The 23230-nt window shown below is 39.2% G+C and overlaps 1 protein-coding gene across 2 annotated transcripts in view; it reads right to left on the bottom strand.

The window, feature by feature from the left end:
* The window catches only part of CELF2 (CUGBP Elav-like family member 2), a 545877-nt gene that overhangs the window by 360114 nt on the left and 162533 nt on the right, over positions 1 to 23230 (bottom strand). Inside the window, exon 1 of one of the 2 annotated variants that reach the window (XM_015627335.3) lies at positions 15771 to 16309. The exons of the other annotated variant lie outside the window; for it this stretch is intronic. Coding sequence (XP_015482821.1) covers positions 15771 to 15823 — 53 coding nt within the window. The 5' untranslated portion in view covers positions 15824 to 16309. Of the gene's footprint in view, positions 1 to 15770; positions 16310 to 23230 lie in introns of those variants that run through there. 2 annotated transcript variants of the gene reach the window in all.

Genomic DNA, 23230 nt, shown 5'->3' with positions numbered 1-23230 from the left:
CCCTGGTTTGGGTCAGAGGTTGTGCTCCTCCATCCTGGGCCACTGCTCACAGTTACACATCTTGGGCATCACCAGCTGAGGCCTCCAGGCACTCCCCAACTTCTCTCTGCTTATCTTCCTCACCAAGTCCTCCAAGACTTGTTTCAACTCCCAGACCTTTTTGTCTTCTTCTTTCTAAGCCTTCTTTTCCTCCTCCTTTTCTCCAAAATAGTTTCTTTCTAGAAACACATCTTTTCAGCCTGGAGGCCACAAATGTCTCATTTTTCAGTGGGTCTTAGAGTAACCTGGTCCAGTGGAAGGTGCCTCTGCTCATGGCAGGGGGGTGGAATTGGATAAATCTGAAGGTCCCTTCCAACCCAATCCATTCTGTGATTCTTTGAAAACAGTTTATATGCAGTAGGACAAGAAGTGACCAGCTTGCTAATTGATCCATCACTGCTATCTCTACTAACTGGAAGATTTAGCACATTCCACTTTTTTCTTAAGTCTGGGTCTTCACAAAAAAAATACAAGCAGCCTGTAGCAGTTGCTGAGAGGAAGCAACAAGCTTTAATGCTTGGCAGTTCAAAAGTTCAAATCTGGACATTCACTCCCCCACAAATCCCAATTATCTTGCTCATGTTAGCATTAATGATTTTTTTTTTTTTGGCTGCAACTGTTGTCAAACATGTATTAACTCATCTCCTGCAAGTACTTCACTGCAAAGTCACATGGTTTGGAGCAGGATAATGATAAAAATCTGTTTGTATTTGACTACAATGCTTGTTTACAGATTACATGTATGTTGATAAGATTGTTGTTCTCTGCTGTTTTTATTAAGAGGTGTAAGGCAGGCATTAATCTTCTGATTTATGAGTATCAGCACTATGCATTAACTCACCCTCTGCTAGGTAACCTGTTGAGCTGCTGCTACATTTCATAAGAATCCCCACAAGGCAGCAAGCATAACTCATAAGCTAGATACATCCCTCCCCTCCAAAATACCAAACACATTTAATCATGCCCACAAATATTAGCTTTAGCTTTTATGTAAGCCTCAAATGAGCACACAAATCTTACTATCACTATTTGAAGTCTAAAACACTGGCAAGATTCCCAAGTCACTGTGATTTTGGAGAACACTAAGAAATTCAAGCAAAGCAGTAAAACACAGCCTGCCCCAAACAAGCAAATACATTCCTCTGCCAAACCAAAGTTCGCAGGAAAGTTAAATACAGGATTAGAAACAATTGAGACTCAGAGAAGAAATGTCAGGAGAGGTTCACAACCTAAGGAAAGTGCACTTCCCCAGGCTGAGGGCTGTTTCTGGTATGATATGCCTGTACAAAACTCAATCATCAACACTCTTTGAAGTCAAGAATGGTTAAAGGTGGCCAACATCTCGAAGGACATGCCTGGGCAAAAAAACTCTTAAAAACTTCCCAACAAATGTTGTAATTTTGGACTGTGTAGATTGTAAAAAAAATCCTCACAAAACCAGTGCTTCAGCTAATCTCAGGATGCAGGAAAAAGGCCAGACTCTCTTAGGAGCTCAAATGCCAAAAAATGAGAGCATGAAGGATTTTTGAATCACTAGCCATCACTTTTCCTGTCTCAATGACTGCCAGTGAGCAAGAGGATCATTTGAAAACTTGGCTATAGACCCTCATTTTCATTTTGTTTCTTTTAAACAAATACTTCAGCCTAACAATCTCCAGGACAAACACAGCTAAACAAAAAAAAATCCCCACCCAGCACTGCCTGATTATTAAGACCTCGGTTTGGCATAGAGCTTTCTTTGACAAATAAAAGCATAAATATATTGTCTTCATACATAATCTGGGGACATGCAGCTAAAATTGATTAACACTGGTATGGAGTCTTAAAAATAACAGGTCTTTAAAACAGCAAGCCATGAGCATGAGAATACAAAAGAACTAGAGTTAAACTATTTTAAATTATATAAAATCTTTCCCTGGAGCACACTGTCAGAAACCTTTGCAAGCTGATTTCTTCTGTGGGTGTTGGGCAGGAGTTTTATTTGGTTTCAATAGTACACATTTGAAAGGACCATGAAAATTTTGCCCAGAAATGGATTGATGCTTCACATTTGGAACCAGGAAACATTTATATTTCAAATAGCCCAGAGTGAGGGAAAAACCTCACAGCTGAAGTAGAAGAGAAAGGTTGGTCAGAAAATGATGTGAATTTTAGAGAAGTAGTTTCTACATCACTGGGGAATCAGAAATCTTTGTGTGGCTCCTGTTTCAAAAACTCATGAACTGACAACCACAAAAACAAGAAGGTCTCAATGCAAGTTCTAAGATTGTGCAATAATCTAAAGATAAAGAAAGTTCCACAATATAATTTTATATACATTTAAAAAGACCATATTTGCAAATTTCTGCATTTTTACCTTGTGATTGGAAAAAAAAAAAAAGCTTCTTGACCTTAAGTATCTTTGTGTGCACATGATCATCTGTGCCTTTTCCCTGGGTAAATCCCCATTCACATAATGATTTTCCTCAGAGCCAAGGAAATTTTTAACGATGAAAACTGACAGCACTGGATTCATTATCTGTACTCCTAAAGATTTCCCAGCCCCAGGATAATGGGCAGCACCATATTGCCCTGTGACACAAATATCAAACACATAATGTAGGACCTTGGGCTATTACTGCTGTTTCCCACCTCCTCCTAACACTGCACAGAAAATTAAAGTTCACAATTTGTATTGTTGCTCTCTCAAACAAACAAGATTCATAATAATGAATGAAGACTTGAGGGGAAGAAAAAAAAAAAAAAAGTAAACCAATTTTTTTCTAAAGTTTACCAACCATGTTTATGTAACATGTTTTGATTCTGTTTGAATTTAAAAGTTATATTTTTGCCACAGGAGGGAAAGGAGAAGTGCTCGAAATCAGCTATTTGCTAAGAAGAAAGGCAAAGTTGCAAAGCAGCAGGAGTTTAAAGGGACAATTGAGTTAAGAATCATTCCTGCAATTTGATTCACTTCACCACAAGCTTAAGAGCCACTCAAAGGTTCAATTCAGGTTTCAATTTGGCCCCTCAAATTTGACATTTATGGACTTAGGTTGGCTATTGCTGATTTAAAAATAAAATGAACGCTGTGGTCTCTTTCCACCCTGTTCAGGAATCAGATGTGTAAATACAGTCACATACAAATGTCAGCTTAATCCCTCCCACCTTCCTTGAACTTCTTGTTCAGCTTCTGAGATGCTTGGCAAGGACGTGGTAATCTCAAAAGTACTAAATTGTCTTAAGCCTCCCAAAAATAGGCAGTCAGGTAAAGACAGAAAACCTCTCAGGCACACTGCTTCAACAAGGACACTTTTAATCCTCTAGAACATCAACACCCTATCCTGACCATCATCATCCAAAAAACCCCTCAAAGAAGACCCTCCTCCCCCAGGAAAATCCCAAAATAAAATCCATGCCAAGGAAAAGGAAATAATCAAAAAGATCAAGAAAATAATAATAATGAAAAGAAAAAAAATAAAAGCTCCACTAAACAACTCTAACACTGAAACCACCAGAAACATCAAAAAATCCCAAAGCAGGACCCCCCTGGCCCCACCAAGTATGAATCTGTGTTTGATTCAGCATGACACAGTCCAACCAAGATGCACACACTATCCCTGTAAAAAGAAAGCAGATTTCAAGGACTCCAGCTCTTGCAAAATAAATTTTTCATTCTTAAAGAGTAAAAATAATATGGAGAAAGAATAACTTGCAATACTAAATGAATAAGCCTTGGTTGAACATACAAGTCCTTCCATACAAAAATGGAATTAAATTAAAACCACAACTATATCCAAATTATACCAAGGCTCCCTGTGAACTTAATTCACAATATTTTAATTGTACTATTCAGCTTCAGAAAATTTCAATTACAACCTACAAAAGATTGTGATCTTGAAATCTTCAGGACCCTGTATTTTCTGGTCAGTGTGATCTAATCCTTTACCTTAGAGAGGTCTGCATTTAGCTTTGATCACCATTGCATCAAGCTCACAGGAATTAAATGAGAATCTTGTTACATTAAAATAAAGTTGTTTATAATCAGCCATGCACAAGCTGTTGGTATGGCTAGCTGCCACACAAATCAAGGTTAAAACAGACCAGGCTTACAGATGAAATACAACGTGAAATATGACATTATTCCTTCAGACATTTGGTTAGGCTGACAAATTTGTAACTCTGTAGTTTACACAATGTCCCCATGACATGTGGCAGTACAGCTATTGTACACTGAGATTTTTATCATGGGAAGGGGGAGGGAGGGAAGTCGATATTTTCCTCATGCAAATCTTTCCCATAACAATGTCAGAATACATGCTGACCTGCTAAAGTGTATAATTTACCTATCTGAGAGTACACAAAGTTCAAACAGTGATGAATAATTATTTTAATTCAGTGCAAAATTACCCAGTGAAACTCATTGGTCCAAAAAGTGGTTAGGACCCTGTATACAATGCTGTTAAAAAAAAAGAAAAAAAAATCTTTAGTAACATAAGGCTTGAAAGGTTTGCTCTTTCTTTTTTTCATGCATTGCATCAATAAAGTAAATGTTGTTAGAATTTAGTAGTAGGAAGGAAAATTCAATGAGTAGGATTTTAACGCTCTTGTATAACAGCAATTGTCTCATTGGATCGGACAGGAGTTTGTTTTATGTGACCTTCCATCCCCAAGAGGTACAAAAAACCTCCATGGATAGTGATATGTTGCCAAATAAGGAAAGATTCCCCTTGACCTCAGACAGTAGTTGGCCAAAACATGAGGATTTACAGCCTTCCCCATCCATTTTAATCCTATCTGATTGTAGATGTTCTCAACACCCATAAAAATGTATTTTTTTTCCCCAATTCTCAGGATTTGGCCTTCAGAGTATCTACTGGCACAGAGTCCTGTGAGCTAATTGCCATGTGGGTTATTGGTTTTAAATCTTTCAAAAGATTTTTGTTTCTCCTTTGTGTTATGAGAAAATTCAAACAGAAGCCTCGAGTCACCATTTCTGAGAAGAGCTGGCTATTTTATGCAACCCTTTGCTTCCCTAATTAAGCACCCCTCAGAAGGGAGCCCTTCTGGGTCTGAAACTTTCATCTAACTCATGCTGCAACCCCTTGGTTCAAGCACATTTTTTACCATCTTCCTGAAGGAATTCAAAATTGGCAGCTCCTACTGAGGCGATACAAAGATACCATATATAGGTAACTGCTCTGTTCCAGATCATCACGTTTTAAGGGCCCATCATACATGCTGATTATACAGCTTCCTCCCTGAAAAGTTGGTTTTATTCCACAGTGCCACACTAAGCTTCCAGCTGCTGAAGAAATAAAACAGGCCCAACCCTTTGTTGCAGAGCTCATTCTTCTTCCTCATCCCACTTTCACCATGTAGATTTGTGCAAACTTCCTGTGTGGTCAGACTGCTGGTGTGTATTATAAGGAAAAATGGGGGGGAAGATAAAATAAATACAGAACTTGTTGTTTCCTTCAGATTGTCATGTTTTATGGTGTTGCAACCTGGAGCCCAACGTTGTTTCATATCCAAATCCCAAGCTCACTGTAAAAATGGCTCATCTGCATCAACACAGCTTATTTTCCCCCTGTTGTTATAGATTGTAGTTTCATAATAACTGCTTAAATTTAATCCATGACATGATTTGCCCATACAGGATGTACAATCAACCTTGTAATAGTTTGCAGAGCTTTTAATGGGAAAACAAGGCAGAAATCAGTACAGTCAGATTAATACAGGTACACTATACATTCAACCAGGGTTTCTGTACTTTAAGGGACATTTTGTTTTAAGGTCCTTTTTCTTGAACAGTGGCTATGATGTTTTGGTTTTTGTTTTTTTGGGTTTTTTTTTCTTTTTGTTTGTTTGTTTGATTGATTTGTTTTGTTGGGGATTTTTCCCCCTCTGCAAATTAACCGAGGTCTTCTCCTAGGACTTTTGTGCTGTGATGCATACCCAGTAAACATCTGTAATTGCAACAAAAATAATTCTGGCCAAGGTAATTTCTTGTGTGCCTATGAATAGGACAGACTCATCCCTCCTGGACTTGGACCTGCAGCTTCATCCATACTCATTCTTCTTTTTACCTTTATTCAGCCACACAAATGTGAACAACAAAATTTTCTTTGCAGCACATCATATTTTTTTTTGGGCTATTTTGTCACGTCAAGAATAATTGCCTATTTCTGTTGCTGGACACTCTGCTGTGCCTGGTTGTATACTATCTCCAGATAAGATGCAGAAGAAAGGATGTAAAATACAATAACTGCAGCCTAGGCTCAGATAGAAAAATTCATATAGCTGTTTACTGTAGAAACTATTGCTACATAAGGTACTTTTAAGTTAGGGGACATCTCAGTGAGGAACTTGCATTTTCTCTTGGGTGTGAAGAGCTGAAACTGCTTTTAAATTTTTCTTATGAAAAAAACTGAGAGCAAAGATGAGGAGAACACAAAGTCCACATGAAATAGTGATCTAGCCAGTTTTGGGGCATCACGTACCAAGACTCTGCAGTTACACTTATTATAAGTGTATGCACGATGTAAGCTCTCACTAACCACAGATTTTAATGAATCTCATGTTAAACAGAGCAACTTGCTGCCCACAGATGTAGCTGTGCCTCGCTACAGTGAACAGCAGGGAGATCTAAACTCAGTTAAGAGCAGCCCCACAGCTAGATGTACAAAATCATGTTGCTCTGATTTAAAAATACAAACAGCTTATGCAGGAATGAGAAGAAATCCAAAAAAACAACCAAAAAATTCCCCCCAACCAACCCCAAACCCAGCCCTCCACCCCCACCACATTTACAAAAATCAGGAAAGTTTCAGCTCAAATAAGTAGCTAAGAAAATACTTTGCAATGCAGCAAATTTGGTTTCTCCTATCACTGCTTCCCAATGATTTAAAGTTCATATTCAATTTATGTAGTTAGTTTATTCAGCTTGTCTGCAGCCTACAATGTCATGGGTTTAAGTTTGTTCATAGATTATGGCAGATTTATTAGTCTACTTGAAGGCTAACTAAAGAGCAAAGAGTTGGGTCATCTGTTTCTTTTAAACACAGGAAAAAATAGCTAGAAAATTAAAACTTAATGTAACTTTATTCCCAAGAGGTTTTTAGAGTCCAAACTTTAGAAAGAGTAAAACTGGGCATCAAAAACACAGGCTGGAATTAATTAATACAGTAAGTTCTTTGACCGAGACATTTCTTTCTTCTATTAGATCCAGAAACTTTATGTATAAAGAGAAAGATGTTAAGTCTTCTGCAAAACACATGGGCTCCAACTCCCAGTTACTCTAAGTCTAGGTCTTGCTCAATGGAGTTTTGTCAGTTTGAGTCAGCTGGAAATCTAACCCCAAAAGTCACATAAAAGACCCTGCCAATTAATTCCTCTTGGAGTCAATGAAAGTTTACATCAGTATTTAAACACTTTTCTCCCCATCACCCTGTCTGAGTCCTTTAATACCTATCTCCCCCTTCCAAGCTCGTAATTCCTCCCAGGCTACATAAATCCTTTATTTTGGCATCTCCAGCTGAAACCTGACCCCAGTCAACATTTCACAACTCTTGGCAAGGTCAGTTTTTCCAACAAGGGGGAAGTCCAAGGGTTACAGAGACCCCCCTGAGTTTCTGCAGTGCCAGAAACACCAAAGTTCTTCCCCAAGACCACACCAGGGCAGAAAAGATGTTCAGTTATGATGTGCCAAGCCAGCCAACATTCCCAGCACCTCTACTGAAAGGGTACATAAAAATTAAGGTTCAAATATCTAACAAGTATTTGACCCAGTACCTCCTGAAGTAAGTTGTATGGAAATCTATGCAAACCTCACAGTAACAAGAAAACACCTCTGAATAATATGCAGTAACCCCTTGCTTGCTTAAAACAAGGAATAATTGCATCCTAAGAGATTGAGATATTAAATTCATTGCAAAAATGCTTGAAGGTGATTTTAGTTACTATTTGCAAAATTAGGTAGTCTCAGCTTGAGATCTGCCAGTGCCTCCTAGTTCAGGATTAGTGTAACAGGTAGAGCTGTGCTTGGATGACACGTGGAGATTAATTAAATTGTGGATTTATAGCCTATTCTTTGTAGAGAACTGTTATTAACACTACATATTTTTTCAGAATTGAAATGTCCACCACTTCAAAGGCTCATTTAAATCTTTTCTATAAGGTTACTGTTTTCTTTGGGACCTGGAAACCAAGAATCCAATATAAAACTCAGAATCTTAAAACTAAACGAAAAACCCCTAACCTCTCCTTCCTTTAAAGCTTTCCATAGTATCTTACAAATCCTTGGGTGGAATATCCTTAATCAAATCACTCAAAAGTCATACCAAGATTTTCAACCCCAACAAAGCTCTGGTTCAATTCATCTACTGATTTAATATATAAATGTACTCAGCCATTCAGGTATGTTAAAATGAAAATTAGTCTTCTACTACTGAAGAGTATTGCAAAATTACCTGAACAAGTACATTAATTCTTTAACAGATGAAAATTATCTATACACCGTGTTTCTAGAAGATAACTGGCTACAGGCAATTTAACTTGAAGAAGAAAAAAAAATCCAGCACAACTGACATGACAAATTTTTCCAATAATCTGAAATCCATCCATTCTACAAAAGAGAGAGTACAATTGTGATAGTCACTGAGCCTCCCAATATTTTTATCTTTAGAAAAATCTTCACTTTTAAAACTCAGTTGTAAAAAGTAAATGAACTGCAACAAAAAAAGTCAGTGTCTGCAGGTCAACAGGTGTTCTGCAACAAAGTGGTCCAGTAAAACCAGCTTGGGATCAACTCAAGAACAAGTGAATGATCACAACATCCCTCTATATTCAAGGAATGCATGGACTTACCCAGATGAGGGAAAAAAAAAAGGAATTTCTATCACTTGTGATGAAACATGAGGAAACACATACAATTAAGGAAAAAAATCTGAGAAAGTTATATAAAAATGAAATTAATATAAGATTATGTTTGGGTTTTTTAAAAAAGGAAAATAAGGGTATATCAGTAGAAGCATGTTCAACTGCTCATATAAAAGAAGTTAGATGGTAATACCTAGGTTATTGTATGGGGTTTTTTTAGTGCCACAGAGCATTTTTCAGGAATATTAGAGCTCCTGAAGTCTGAACAAGTTTGGTGGGAGACACTGATACCCACCAGACAACATCCAGAGGGAATAGTTACAGCATTTTCCTAAGAGATAAAAAATTCATCTCTTGCACAGGTCAAGCAAAGGAAAATCTTAGCAACAAAGACTACAAATCTCTCTGGTTTCACCTTCCATTTCTCCTTCCTTGGTACAGCACCTTGGGACTAGCAGAGGTGCAAGGGATCTTTAATGAAGCTCTCTTCAATAAAAACAAAGCCTAACAACTCCTTGGAAAAAAAAGCCGGTGATTGCAAGGAATTTGTGTAGCTTGTCCTTGGTGCTATCTTGCAAAGCACAAATAACAAAGAAAGTTAGTTGTTTAAGTAAACAACAAGGAATTATTTTACCTCAAAAGAATTGAATTCTAGTTTCAGTTAAATAAATTATTGTTATGAGTGAGGGCAGGTGATGAAAAGCCCAGCCCAAGGCTGAGCCCCCAGAGCTGTGGGTTTTATAGGACAGAGCTGTACATCTGTATAGCCATGAAAATCTTATAACCAAAGTAAATAAGACAGGTATTAACAGGTCCATTTTACTTCTGGGAGCTGGGGCACACAGATACTAACTAACACTTCAAAACTAACACAAAACTTCTGGGAAAAGCATGCAATTACTGCCTCATCTCTCAAGGACAATGTAAGGCTGTCACTGCCCAGTTACCCTCCTGTGTACTTCCTCCTTATTTCAGTTCCAATGAGTGCAGAACCAGACAGAGCTTAAAATTTGAATGGGTTGGTTAGGAAAGACCTGCAGGAGTACATTAGGACTGCCACTGATTTAAGAGATGAAGACAATGGAATGGTAGAGGAAAACATCATTAAGTAAGGTGTGCTGGAAAGGATGATCCTGCTTTTACCTGCATCATGCAGCACATGCACCTGTGTAACTGGGTGTGAGTAATCACCAGTCAGGAGCCAAATTCTGGGATTTAATAGGTGAAGAAACAACACAACCTCCACCTCCTCTCAGGAGGAGGGAGCCTGAAGTCAGTGGCTCGAGGCTTTAGCAGGGAATCCACTCCAAACACTTTCCACATCTCCCAAAACATGGATGCAAGACAAGTTTACATGCAGAAGAGCCCTTCCTGTGCATTGCTTTGTTAGCAACTGCCATCAGCGTGCCAACCACAAAATTTCTTTGCTGACAGATGTTCTGGACTCAAAGTTAAAATTGCAAAACCAGTCTGGTCAATTCATGGAGGAAGGAACCATCAAGGAAAAGCCATAGCTACTGGCACAAGGTCCTGAACTTCAGATCACTGGGTGGCTGGCAGAATGTTACTGCACCTCACTGTCAGACTCTGGCTAGACAGCTGTGCTGCTGGTGCAGTCATTTCATATTATGTTTTAGGGGTTAGGGCAATTCAAATAATTAGGCAAGGGAACATGGCAGCAGCAGTAAGTAAACCTCTTTGTGAGAGATCATTCATTTGAATTGGATGTTTAAATCCCCCATAAAGCACCTGGAAGATTTAACAACTCATGTCCAAATGAACAAGATGTAATGAGCTTGTACACAGGCTTGATATGAAAAGTGGATTGTTTTTAGCAAAATGGTGAAGAATAACCTCTTATTGAAAGGAGTGATAGTGAATTTTAATCAGGGGAAAATAAAGATGCAAGAATAAATCTGCAGAGGCTTAGAGGAGGACTGGATGACTTTCTCAGCCATCAGCAATGGATGCAGGAGTGTGTTACATCCTAATCTGCTGTTTTCTGTTGTCTTTACCTCTTGCATTATCCCATAGGTCCTGCCTTTGTAAGGGGGAAAAAAATCTAAGAAAACAAACCAAGAAAACTTCCCATATTGTCCTCTACAAAGTACAAAGGAAGCACAAATAAGAAATCATGAAAAAAATTAAAAATTCATAGTTCAATACAGCTGGCCCTGATTTTTCATCCCAGTATTATTCACTTGACTGATTGTAGAGTTACACATTCAAACTGAAAGCAGAAGAATCCACACTGTGTTTTGTTGCTCATATTTAGCTTATCAGAGCTTGGCAGCAGCCACCATCCCCCTGGTGATTCTCATCTGTGTCATGACTTGGGACGTGTGTAACCCTCACTAACACCCCTTTCAATGCCATCTCTGACACCATCTGTATTTTTGGATTGGTAAACTGGAAAGCCATTTCTAAAATGTGTTTTTAGTTATTACAAGATACACACACCCTCTTTCCACGCTTATTTATTTTTTTTTTTTATAAACCAAGCATATTGTGGCAATTATGAGGGAATTTGTATTCTCCACTGACATCTGAAATTCCATTTTCTGTATTTCATGGTGGTGATGGAGTCCAGCATTATGTCCCTGGGCCAAATTTCAGGGCTTGTTTTCTTTTGTTTTTTGAGTACTGGATGAAGAGAAAATCGTCCAGGTCCTCAGAGGAAAGCATAAGTGAAATATTTGCTTTATTTAGTCCTTTTTCTAAGCAGCTATATGTTGGGGGTCCATGCATTAACTGGTCTGTTCAGATACTGAATAAAATACAGAATGCCTTATCTTAAGCTTTGCTCAATTTATTGTTCTGTGCCCACAGCCAAATTTGAGCTGTTCTGTCTGCTTTCCTCCCACCCTCCCCAGTTTGAACATTTTGAAGCTATTTAACCCACCTCAATTCCCAGGCAGTCACAGGGGTGGATGTAGGGATAGGAATATTTGCCCAGAACAGGTCATAATGCTGAAATTGCTCCTCCTGGGCTGATTTGCCAAGCATGAAAATCACTTTTTCTTTTTTTTTTTTTTTTCCTGAAAAGCCAAACCATTAGCAGGCTGTTTGGATGGTGTGTGTGGTGGAAAAAGACATTTTGGAGAGAACATTTGAATTGGTACATCCGCCTGACACATGACGCGCTGCAAACAAGATGTTCCCAACTCCAGCAGCCAAGTTGGACAAGGCCGGTTCAATAGGACTTGTGAAATTCCAATCATCTGCATGCAGAGCAGACACCAAGATTCCCTGCTTCCCAGGCTGGAGGCTGACCCCTCCTCTGACTAAACACTCCTACTCTTTCCTTGGATTTCACCTTGAGGTTGCAAAGTCAAGTTAAATCTGACTTTTAATTTTTTGTTCCTAGCAATGTGCCATAGAAAGGTCACATATTACTTCAGACAGGAATGCAAAGGGGTACAAGATTTTCCCTGCATAGGTAACTCATATGATTTACAGTGCTGAATTTAGCCTTTTTGGAGCCAAATCAAGGCAAAAAAGCAGCAGAGGAGATGTGGCCTAGAGGAGTTAATATATTTTTTTTCCTCTTTGTGTCTCTCCTTGCCAGGCTACTGCTTTGCTTTTGCTGCTGTAGGGACCCAGAGAACAGGTTGCTTCAGAAACCATTGTCCCTGTCACATATGAGGAACAAAACCACATGCCAACAGTTCTAAACAGGGATTAGAGACTTTTCTAGAATCAAGACAGCTGATTTTGGTCTCATGCACTAGCGGGTCTCAATCCCAGCTCCCATCTCATTTTGAAGATGGTAAATGAGATTTCTGTGTCCTGCTCTGTAGAGGGGTGGGAAAGCACACACCATTTACTGGGAAGGCTTTGAAGGTTTTTTTCCCTTTTTGAAGGCTTGAAGTTTTGCCAGTTTCTCCTGGCTCCAAGGAATACAACAGGACATGGTGCATATTGCAGTCAGCACTGTGAACAGGCAGATCAGGCAGTGCTGTGCTCATGTCACAGCATAGATCTTATGCTGGGAGCTTATCCCAGAGGAGACAACAGGAGGAAGAAAGAAATAAAAAAAATCCATGCATTCTTTTTCCAGTAACTTTGGTACTCAGACCACTCCGAATAAATCCAATGAAAGAAAATGCACATGAAACTGTGTTTTGGGCTCTTGCACCTAGAGGAAGCTGAGACTAACCAGAAATTATTGCAGCTCTCACTGTCCTACCCCAGACAGACAGAACCAAAGAGGAAGGCCTGATGTAATATTATATGTACACACATCATATTGCCATTTATTTTATACCTCTGCTAGTTCTCTCAGCTTAGCTGGGTGAACTCCAGCAAAATCCCCTGTCATGCTCCAACAAAACCTCTCCCTCCTTTTAGGCTTCACCACCAGCCACAGCCTTGCCTGTTGCTATATTGTACCTTTCCCTTCATTATTACCTTTATTCAGAGGTCAAGGAAGGGGCTTCCAGAGAGTTTGGGGAGCAGGGCAGAGGAGCCAGAGCTCAGCTGACATGGGGATAATCAGCACCAAGGCTGCTCTGAGCCCCTGGGGATTATGAAGTCCCAATGAAAAATATTCCCACCTGCTGCCTCCACAGGATCTGCACCCTTCAATCTTTTCCTGGCTAATTAGGCCTCAAACTGTGATGGAGCCACAGAATAAATTACAGGAGTGCAGAAAGTAAACAAAATTGAGAATTTACCAGTGTAGGACACTAGTTTAGAGTTGGTGGTGGCATTTGCTACATCGACTCATTTGAGTCTGAGAGAATTGGTTTGTGCACCTAAAATAAACACAAAGAAACATTTCTCTACTTCTTATAAATATTAGCTACAGCCTTCATTGGGGACACACTAAAACCAGGAACTTCAGAGGCCTCAAACAGGTTGGAAACTGGCCCACAGAAGAGGAACCAAAATTTATAAGGAAAGGTAGAAGTGGCATTGCAGCTCAGTAAGTCACAAGCCATATGAGCTATGTGAGGACTTCTATCTCTTTTTCTCTTTTCTTTCAGTAATCATTCTGCTCATATTACCTATTGCCTTTTCCCACCTCTTAACCTTCTTCACCTGCAGTGGTGCTGCACAATGTCACATCTGTGCAGAGTTGCTGCTCTAATCATACACAGAAACTACACAGAAATGTCCAGACTTAATCACATCTTTGACCTACTCTGTGTCTATACAGCTCCAGTCTCCAGATTCACACACAAAGTTGGGAAACTTCAGGCATGCTGTAGGGAAAAAGTGCCTGGGAGGTATTTCTTTAACAGGTATGTAAAAATTTTTTTAAAGAAAACAGGATTCTTTGAGAGGGCAACATTGTCTCTTCCTTAAATCTTGACTTTAATGTCCTCTGTGTTTTCCTTTAACTTTGCACAAACCTGGCATCACCTGAGCTGTCTCCCAGAGAAATCAGAAATAGTCTCATAGAGCTTAAAATAATTCCTAGAATAGCTCTTCTGGAGCACACACACTGTAATGGGGCTCTGCAAAAACACTTCAGTGGCATTTGCTGGTGGTGAAGCCTCCCTGGCTCTGGTCTCTGCCCTGGAGCAGGGTGATCCCCAGCCCAGGTGCCATTCCCAGCCCTGGGTTTGGGTGAACATCCACTCTGAACTTTTGGAGTGGAATAGAAACTCATCATTCTGGGCTGATAGTCCCAAATGACTTGAAAAATAAAATAAAATAAACTTGCAATAAGCCCCCTGTGCCAAGTCTCATACCACAGGCGAGGACAGAGGGTCTCAGTGCCCAGTCCTACACAGAGGCTCAGAAAATGGTCAGAGAATTTTAAACTCCTAAAACAGAAAGCTCAGTAAGGAAAAAAAACCTTAGTCATGTAAGCAGACTTTATACTTTGACTCTGAAGTGTTGTTTTTCCTTTTTCAATTCAGAACAAGTAAGTTTTTTTTAAAAAAAAAATTACCAAGAATCTAAAGTGTACTTTAAAATATTATTACATATATAGCATAATAATATCACAATTCATAGCACCCAATCCTTGTAATTTACTCAAAAAATTATTAGGTTCAGGCAGCTTCATATTTTGCAAAAAAGCTGAGGGGTATCTATGCAACTTTATATTTAAGTGATTTTATAATTTTGCCATCTACACTCCCAGATGTTTCCAATGTCTTACTGAAGTTTCTGCAAACCATCTGCAAACTTTTATACATCTGGATTCTCAATAAGGCAAAACCAGGCACTTACAGCAGCATTAAACACAAACATTTAGCACTGTGGATCTTCAATATCTGCAGCAAACATTAATGGGGATATTTTTCCCCCACTGATAATTTTAGCAGTTCAAAGTACCATTTTTCACTATACAAATAAAAAAACCCCAAACATTAGTTAAATGAAGGTTAAAAAAGTAGCAACTTTTAAGTGCCAAACACATGCCTTAGGAGAGGCAACAAAGTGTGGAAGTTTCAACAACAACATGAAACAAGTCCCCCTTCCTTCCCCCAAGACTATTTTCCACTTCTTGATCAACTTTCATACTGTTTGTTTTTGCTTCTCTGGAGTTTCCCATTCATTTCCATGCAGAGCACAGCAAGGAAAGCAGAGAGTTAACGCTGCTGTTGCAACTGGTGTGAGCCTTTACTATTAGCCTGAATTTACAGAGCAATCTCTCCTTAAAAAGAAATAAGGAAAAAAAAAAAAAAAGAATTCCTCACTGCACTGTAACACTGAGAAGTATATTTAAAAATTCTCTCCCGGGTCCCTCTAAACATCTGTTCAAAGGTTTTGCTGTGTCTTAAAAGGGCTCTAATTACCAGAAACTCCTTTCTTACTTAAGCCCAGGGCTCGCATTTCGATTATAACTCAAGCCCCAGTTAATTTAGGGCTAAACCCAAAATGCCTGTACCAAACAGAAGAAAACATAGGCCTACCTTAAAACTTTCCAGCTTTTCAGAGGATCCAAGTCAGAGATTATAGACACCATTGTAGGAATAGCAATAATAAAATATGTATATTAAAAATGAGAAAAAGAAAAAAGAAAAACCACGGCAGGGAAGGCTAACCACAAAAGCAGCAAGTACTCTACTCAGTGTGGGAATGACAACAAACCCAGCACAGCTCTTCCTCCTTCTCAAGCTGATAAGCACTTGTCCCAGCTTCTCTCCACCCCCAAAATCAATCTTGTGCTATATTGCTTCACAGTCCCAGTTTCATTTCTTCACCACTACCTTTTAAAGCCCTTGTAATCTGCTCCAACTGATCAAATTTGACCTTTTTGTAGTCCACTTTATTCCAAGCACAGCCCTCAGTTAAATCTCTCTTTATTAACACCGTCCTTCTTGGCTTTCTTTTGGAACAAACACAGCTCAAGCTCGAAGCCTCCAGTCTTTGCCAGCAATCATTTACAGATTACTGCAAGCTGCAGTCTTCTCCTTTTGGGTATTTTCTTCTGCCTTTGAGGTTCGTTTTTATATTATTTTCTGAGGGTTGTTGGTGGTCTCCCTTCCCCTGTTCTGTGCAGATTGGAGTTTGACACTTTTAAAGGAGGGACTTTCTAATGCAACTCCTCTCCCACCCTTCCCTCCTCCCCTTGTCCCTCACCCCCATATGGAGAGACAGACACACGCATTAAAAGCAGTTCACAACCTTTAGAATACAAAATAATCTTTCTCCCCCCTCTCTGTTCTTTAAATCCATTAGAATTGATAGACTTAAACAGAGAAGCTGTGCTTGAAATGCACTGATCTAAAGCAAGACTGCTATTATGGAGGAATAATAAAAAGTCTAATCATGCAAAGCCAGATGTAACCCTTTGGATGTTTGAAAGGGGAGAAGGTGTCTATATAGTTCCCTTAAATCAATTTCTTTTTTTTTTACTGCTTAAAAAATAAATGATAAAGCATCCTCCAGATTACTATGGTGATCTGAAAAGTTGTGTAACTGCTGATAGTGTGTATTTACTTAGGAAAATTGAGCTGATTGGTTCCTTTTGTGTTTCTGTTATACTTTTGACATTGATTTTCCTCCATTTAAATATTTCTCTTACAATTTTTCCCTTCTAAATGTTTTCCATTCATCCTGCAAATGATTGTAACCTCTCCTTGAGCTCTGCCAGTTCATTAGGATTTCTTGAAATTCCCAAATTAAAATTCTTCAGGGGAAAAAAAGCAAAACAGTACCTTATGAAGTGTTCAGTCAGAATGAAACTACCCCAATTGGCAGATACTTCCACTTTGATATTTTTATCACAGGCATATGCTCCTAGTTCTCCTAGTTTCCCTCTGCCACCAGTTCTCTCTCTCTCTCTCTCCCCCCCAAAATAAAAAAAGAAAAGGAAAAAAAAGAAGAAAAGAAAAAAAAAAAGAAGTTAAGGTCAGCCCTTGTATGTTAAAAAAATACGATGGTCACAGAGAGATTTGGGAGATCTGGTAGTGTGTGACACAATAAACATAATAAAGGAGCATTATAAGACATAATAAACTTTTAAGTCTTCCACTGCCTCCTTCTTTGGTGAGATGAAACTCGAGTTGTGCTTAAACCATTTCAGGCTCCCTGGTCAGCTGCAGGCTGTGTTGGGGCAGCCTGAGCCCCGACCTTGCTGGCTGCACAAAGCCAGCTCAGCCATGCCCTGGCCAGAAGGTGACACTGAGGCTTCCCACCGCCCAAAAAAAGAGAATGTGACCATTTTGCATGCCAGACAGCAGGCAGCTGATAGTGGTCAGACAGACACAACCAGTTCTAAATTACCCAGGTACAAAATGCCTTCTTTGCTCAAAGGCCAGAGCATCAGTGACCCCTCATTTAGGAGAAACCCAGAGTCATCTCCTGCCTCAGCCAGGTGAAGCTCCTGGCTCAGCCCGTGGGGCTGAATCTGATGATCAGTTTATCGAGTCAGGCCTCAAGTTCAGACTTTGGAATTTTACATCCTCCCCTAGGCAATGCTTCCAACAGTTTTGCTTTGTCTCAGAGGGGTGTGGGGAGGATAAACACATCAGAGACAGCTGATGGTGAGATTGCAGGTGCAGATCTGGGGCAGGAGGGTGGAGGACAACTGGGGGTTACAGATGTTCCATCTCTCAAAACCAGCAGGGCACAGGGTGTTTCTCACCTGATACACATATCTGAGCAATTCTGCAGAGATAAGGCTTTTATCCAGCTCTGGAAACTTTGGGCCCTCTATTTATTTAACTACAGGAGGTGGGCAATATGCTTGTAATGGAAAACTAAATTCAGTTGTTTCTTTGTGGAACCGAGCAAACTTTCTTATTTTTTATTTTTTTTTAGCACGGAAAGCAAATAAAAAGAGATTGGTCAACGTCTTTCTTTCCTCCTAGAAGTTTGTAAACAACTGTTATGGATGTTAATCCCTCGTTTGAGGCTGGGGAGGGTATCAGTGGTTGCAACACATTGCCTTTTCTCTTTCCTCTCTACCCCACTGCCACATTTGCTGGTTTTAGAGCTACATTCACCTATTTTCCCATGTAAACTTCTCACTGAATATTTAGTATAGTGCAAATATATTGTTGATCAGGCTTGAATTAAGAAAGGCTTCAAGCTTAGCCTGCAAAGAAAACATAAATCAAAATGCCCTGACCTCTCCTGACACATTGATAATCCAAGTTTGTGTCCTTGTCACATCTTCTTGCAGGCCAAGGTGAGAAAGAGGCAGATGCTCTGTCTTTATACCCCAGTGCACCAAGGTGTTCAGGGTCTTACTCTGTTCATCCCACAATCCCACAAACTATGTCTATTTCAAGAATTTTATCTCTAACAAGTACATCTTATACTTTCCATAGATACATTTTTCACTGTCTTCCCACAGAAAATGCTCCTTTATTTCTGCCAACATAGCCACATGAAAACTATACTGTAGGAGTAGATATTCCTTTCCCTTTTGCACTTATTGTGGTTATTTCTATTTTTTTAATCACAAATTCTTGTGTCTGGAACGAAAGCTATGTCTCCATTTTGCAGGACCTTGCTGGAACTTTGCCAGCTTTTCCTACAACACTGAGGACAGCAACTATAAGCTTTCTAAAAATAAAACTACGAGATCAAGTTTAGCACAGAGGAACTTGCGACAGGCAATGGATTTTCCAAAACAGCTTCACGTGTTTCATACAGCATGTAGCTATAGTAGGAGAAAACAAATAAAACAGAAACAGAAACTCACTGTAAAATTATTTTAACTCTTGTGCTTAGATAGAAGACTCCAGCCCAGCTTTTAGCCAAATGTTTTTTCTGTTAGGGATGAGGACTTTGTATTCAAAACTTTTATTTTTATGCTTTGAGTAAAGAAATTTCCTACCATCTTCAGCTTGTTTGCCAGGAAAACACTAGCACATCTGTGAAATATTACTTAAGAAAATTTATTACAGCTAGCCAGCAGGCAACACCCCCAAAATTTTCTCTACCTGCTGAAATCCAGCCTATTGTGTAATTTGGGTCTTTCATGCCTTAACATGTTACCCCAGTGAGAACTTTTTGGTTCTCAGTTAATATGATAAAGAAGTACATGCTTTCCAAGATTTTGAGTAATGTTAAAGTAAAACAAAAAAAGAAATATATATCTATATATCCATCTATATCTATAGATATATACATACTTTTGAAAACAGCATTCCTGTATACACACATACACAAAATGATCTCTAAGCAATGTCATCATCCTTAGTTTAGACAGCTGTGGAGTCAAAAAAGTTCCAGATCAGCTAGCTACAAACATTTGAAGGTCAAGTACAGGACAAAGTGTTTAAAAAAGCAAAAGCAGTTATGGCTACTGAGCATTAGAAAGATGATTTTATGTAATAAGATTTTTTTTTTCCCCCAGCTCTTTCCATACCAGAATCCTATTGGACTGAGAACTTCATAGTGTTGGGCAGGATAATAAACCAAGTATAGTAAGCAGTTTGGGTTCGTTATTTAATCTTCTTTCAAGGCTGTTATCTCACTCAAAATATTTTAGGAGCCAAGGAAGGTCTGCCAGAGCACAACCTTTAAGTCAGGGTGCCCAGAAGCCTGGTTATCAGGCAATAATAGAGAAATAAATAACCTTCTAGCATCTTCCCAATACATATTTTCTGTTGCTCTTTCATACAAAGCAATATTAAGTTATTTGAAAGAAATCTTGGTCTTTTACCAGGAAAACCTCACTCTCCCTGGGGAGCCTGTTGCTAAACAAAAGCTCAGTTTTAAAGAGTGGCCTCCAACTTCAGGGCTGCTGTTGGGGGCTGATAAAGTCTCTTCTCCAGACTGTCTCATGCTGTCCCTCCCCATCAGCCTTTCCATCCCCCTGCTTCTCCTCCCAGTCTCTAATGCCTCGCCTTTTAAGCAATGGAGTGACTAATTGAAAATGCATTCCAGTGCTTTACAAGCAGCTTTTTCTTTCTTGCTGACCAGCCAAATGTTTTAAAGTTGGCAAGATGCTGCTTTAACTTGGGAACTTGAGCACTGGATCATGTCCTGGATGTGTGAAAAAATTCTGGCTGAATTAAATAATTTTGATGGAAAAAAAATAATTAAAGATCTTACTCTTAGAACTTAGAACTGGTATAAGTAAGTCCAAGTATTATTATGAATATTTAAAAGCTAGTCCATTCTTTCTTGGTGAAGTAAATAATTTGGGAGAAAAGAAATTTCAAGTCCCAAGTCTAAGAAATTCTCAAAGTCATGCACTGGTGCTTGTACAGAACCAGAGGAAAAGCAGTCACAAACAGGCATAAATCCAGCTGACAATTACTCTTTGGGAATTGGGAACTGTAACCAAAACACCCTGGAGACAGCAATCGCTGATTCACTGCAGGTCAATGGCCAACTGGGCTGGGATTCAGCACATCTTATCACACACTGTAACTTAGAAGTTGGCTTCATCCAGCAGCTGCAGAGATTGAAGGGTTTTGTTTCCTTGCTGATTGTACAAAGCCTGCACTTTAACAGTTAATCATTAATCTTAAATTGCATAAATGTGTCTCATACTTATCGACTTCTCACTTTTACAGTCTGCAGAGACAAACTTTCAAGAGATGGTATTTTTTTTTTTTTTTTAATCCTGATTGTGTTTTTAATGGATTTTCAAGTACTTTCAGGTTTTGCTCATGACAACTGCTGCAATAAAAAGCCTCACGAACAAAGATGTGTTTTGTGTCTCTTCACCTAGCAGAAAATCACTATTAGGACATACTTCATTATGAGAGAAATGCTTTCCAGCCTCTCTGAAGAGAGAGTCATCCCCGAACTCCCATCAGCCTAATTGTTTTTAAGGTGTTTGTAGTTCACTTTAAACAGCATATGAACCAAACATTTACATCCTCTGCTGAATTTCTCTTTACTGGCCAGCGGGAAGGTTTCTTCGTTCTGCAGCAGCGGCGGAGCGAAAACACTTCTGTAGTCTGAGGCAGGGCTTGCCCTTCCTCACCCAACAGAAAGAATGAAAGAGAAGAAAAGCTCCTTGTATTTGCCAGACATGTTCAAAAAGAGCTCCTTGCACACCCCAATCTGCTTCTTTCATTCCATTTGGCAGAGTCAGGGGTCAGATTTGGTGGAGAGGAGAAAGCGGCTGTTAACTGTTCCAGCGCCGCAGCACACTGAGGAGCCAAAGCTGACACTGTCTGTCTTTTCATTTCCATTCTTTTGGTGTCAGGTCATACAGTGAACACCAAGAGGTTCTTATGGAGCCTTATGAAAAGGTTATTGTTCAGGCTGCCTTCATAACATAGCCCAGAAAATAAAAACTTTGGTAATGACCTTAATAAGTGCCTTGTTGTGAAGGCCAGGTTTTCAAAGGGACCACAGCTGCATTGGTGGAGCCCCAATGCCATCTCATGCAGCATTGGAGAAGAAATCTAATGGTAATTAATTTATCGTGAATGCATAGTGTAAAATGTTTAGGAAACCATTTCCAAAGAGACAAAAGAAAATTAGTGGCTCCACATCCGTATCTGTCTTTTAATAGACCTTTCAAATATTTACCTCTGGTTTTCTGTCCATCACAGAAGTTCAAGGAATAGGATGATTATTGATAAGGGACTAGGTGGAGATATTCAGTTAATTCTTCTCTATGTCTTTCTTCCTGACATTGAGAAAGCTGTTTTTTTATCTGTGCCCTACTTTCCCATCTGGGAGGGACAGACACCACCCTAGCAATCTACAGAGCAGAACACTAGGAACTTAATAGAAGACACAAAAATTGGCAGCTTTATGAAATTCCCTCCTTTCCAAGACTGTTTTAAGTATAAATCAACTGAAATACTGTTTCGTCATTCAGTGTAAAAGAACATGATCTGTTGAGACAGATGGCTTCTACCACTTCAAAAATTAAAGAGTTGCTGTAGCAAAGTAAGGAACCCCTGAAGCTTTAAAAAAGTGATCTATACCATACCCCTTAGAAAGAAAATTACTTAAAAGCTCCAGTGTCCTAGAGGGAAATAAGGGGAAAAAACAGCAAAAGGGAATGGTTATTCAGTTAAGAAAATGGTGAAATAAATGGTCCATTTCTGATATTCATATTTATTAAAGTACATTCAGGTACATGATTTTGAAGGTGTCAACCACAAACACCTATTTTATGCACTGAGCTTATATCTGTTAAACAGAGAGATACAAGGTCCCTTGTGACAGAGTGCTTTGTTATTGACCTAAAGATGATGACATGTGAGTAGGGAAGGAGAAAACGCTTCAGATGCAAGAGCAATCCCATACATATTTCATATAAAAGCATGGAGGAGCACCCTTTTAGCCTTTGTCTGAACTTCACAATCACTGGCTGAGCTTACCCTAGTGGTCAGGATTCAGGATTTGCTGTACTCACTGGAGATAACACTTTCATTTTCCCTTCCTATTACAAAGGTTGGGAAGAGCTGACAAAACAAGAAGGCAACTTTTTGCCATAACAGCTGGCAGGAGATTTTTATAGACACAAAAAGCAATTAAGTGTCCTGATTCTGTGCATGTAACTCCCCTGGAGCTTTTGTTTAGAAGTGCTTATCTGCTTGCATAGGCACAAGCATCCACAAATCCATGTACAGGTGTGTGTGTGTATCCAAACAAAGCACCACAGAGTGCACTGAAATGAGCTGCTGCTCTCCTGAGGAAAAACCCAACATGTTATCCCTTTGAAAACAGTACAGGAGAGAGTTTCATAACAGTATTACTTCATCAATAGAGGGCTGGCATTAAATTCAGTTCTAAAGGACAGCTTATCCATAGAAAAAGTTCACTCTAAAGGTCCTAACTCAGGGAAAGTCAGAGAAAGCTTTTTTTTCTTATGTATTGAAGGCAGCTGTTTACATTTATTATCTAAAGAAACTTCTTTAATTTCTGAAAAAGCAGTACCACATTTTTTTCTCTTTTTGAGGGACACTGGTTTTAAAAAGGAGCATCACTTAAACTTACA

Source organism: Parus major, chromosome 1A (genome assembly GCF_001522545.3).
Source record: "Parus major isolate Abel chromosome 1A, Parus_major1.1, whole genome shotgun sequence".
NCBI classification, from domain to species: Eukaryota; Metazoa; Chordata; class Aves; order Passeriformes; family Paridae; genus Parus; species Parus major.
Note: the sequence above shows the minus strand (reverse complement) of the source record. Positions and strands in the feature narration are given on the sequence as shown.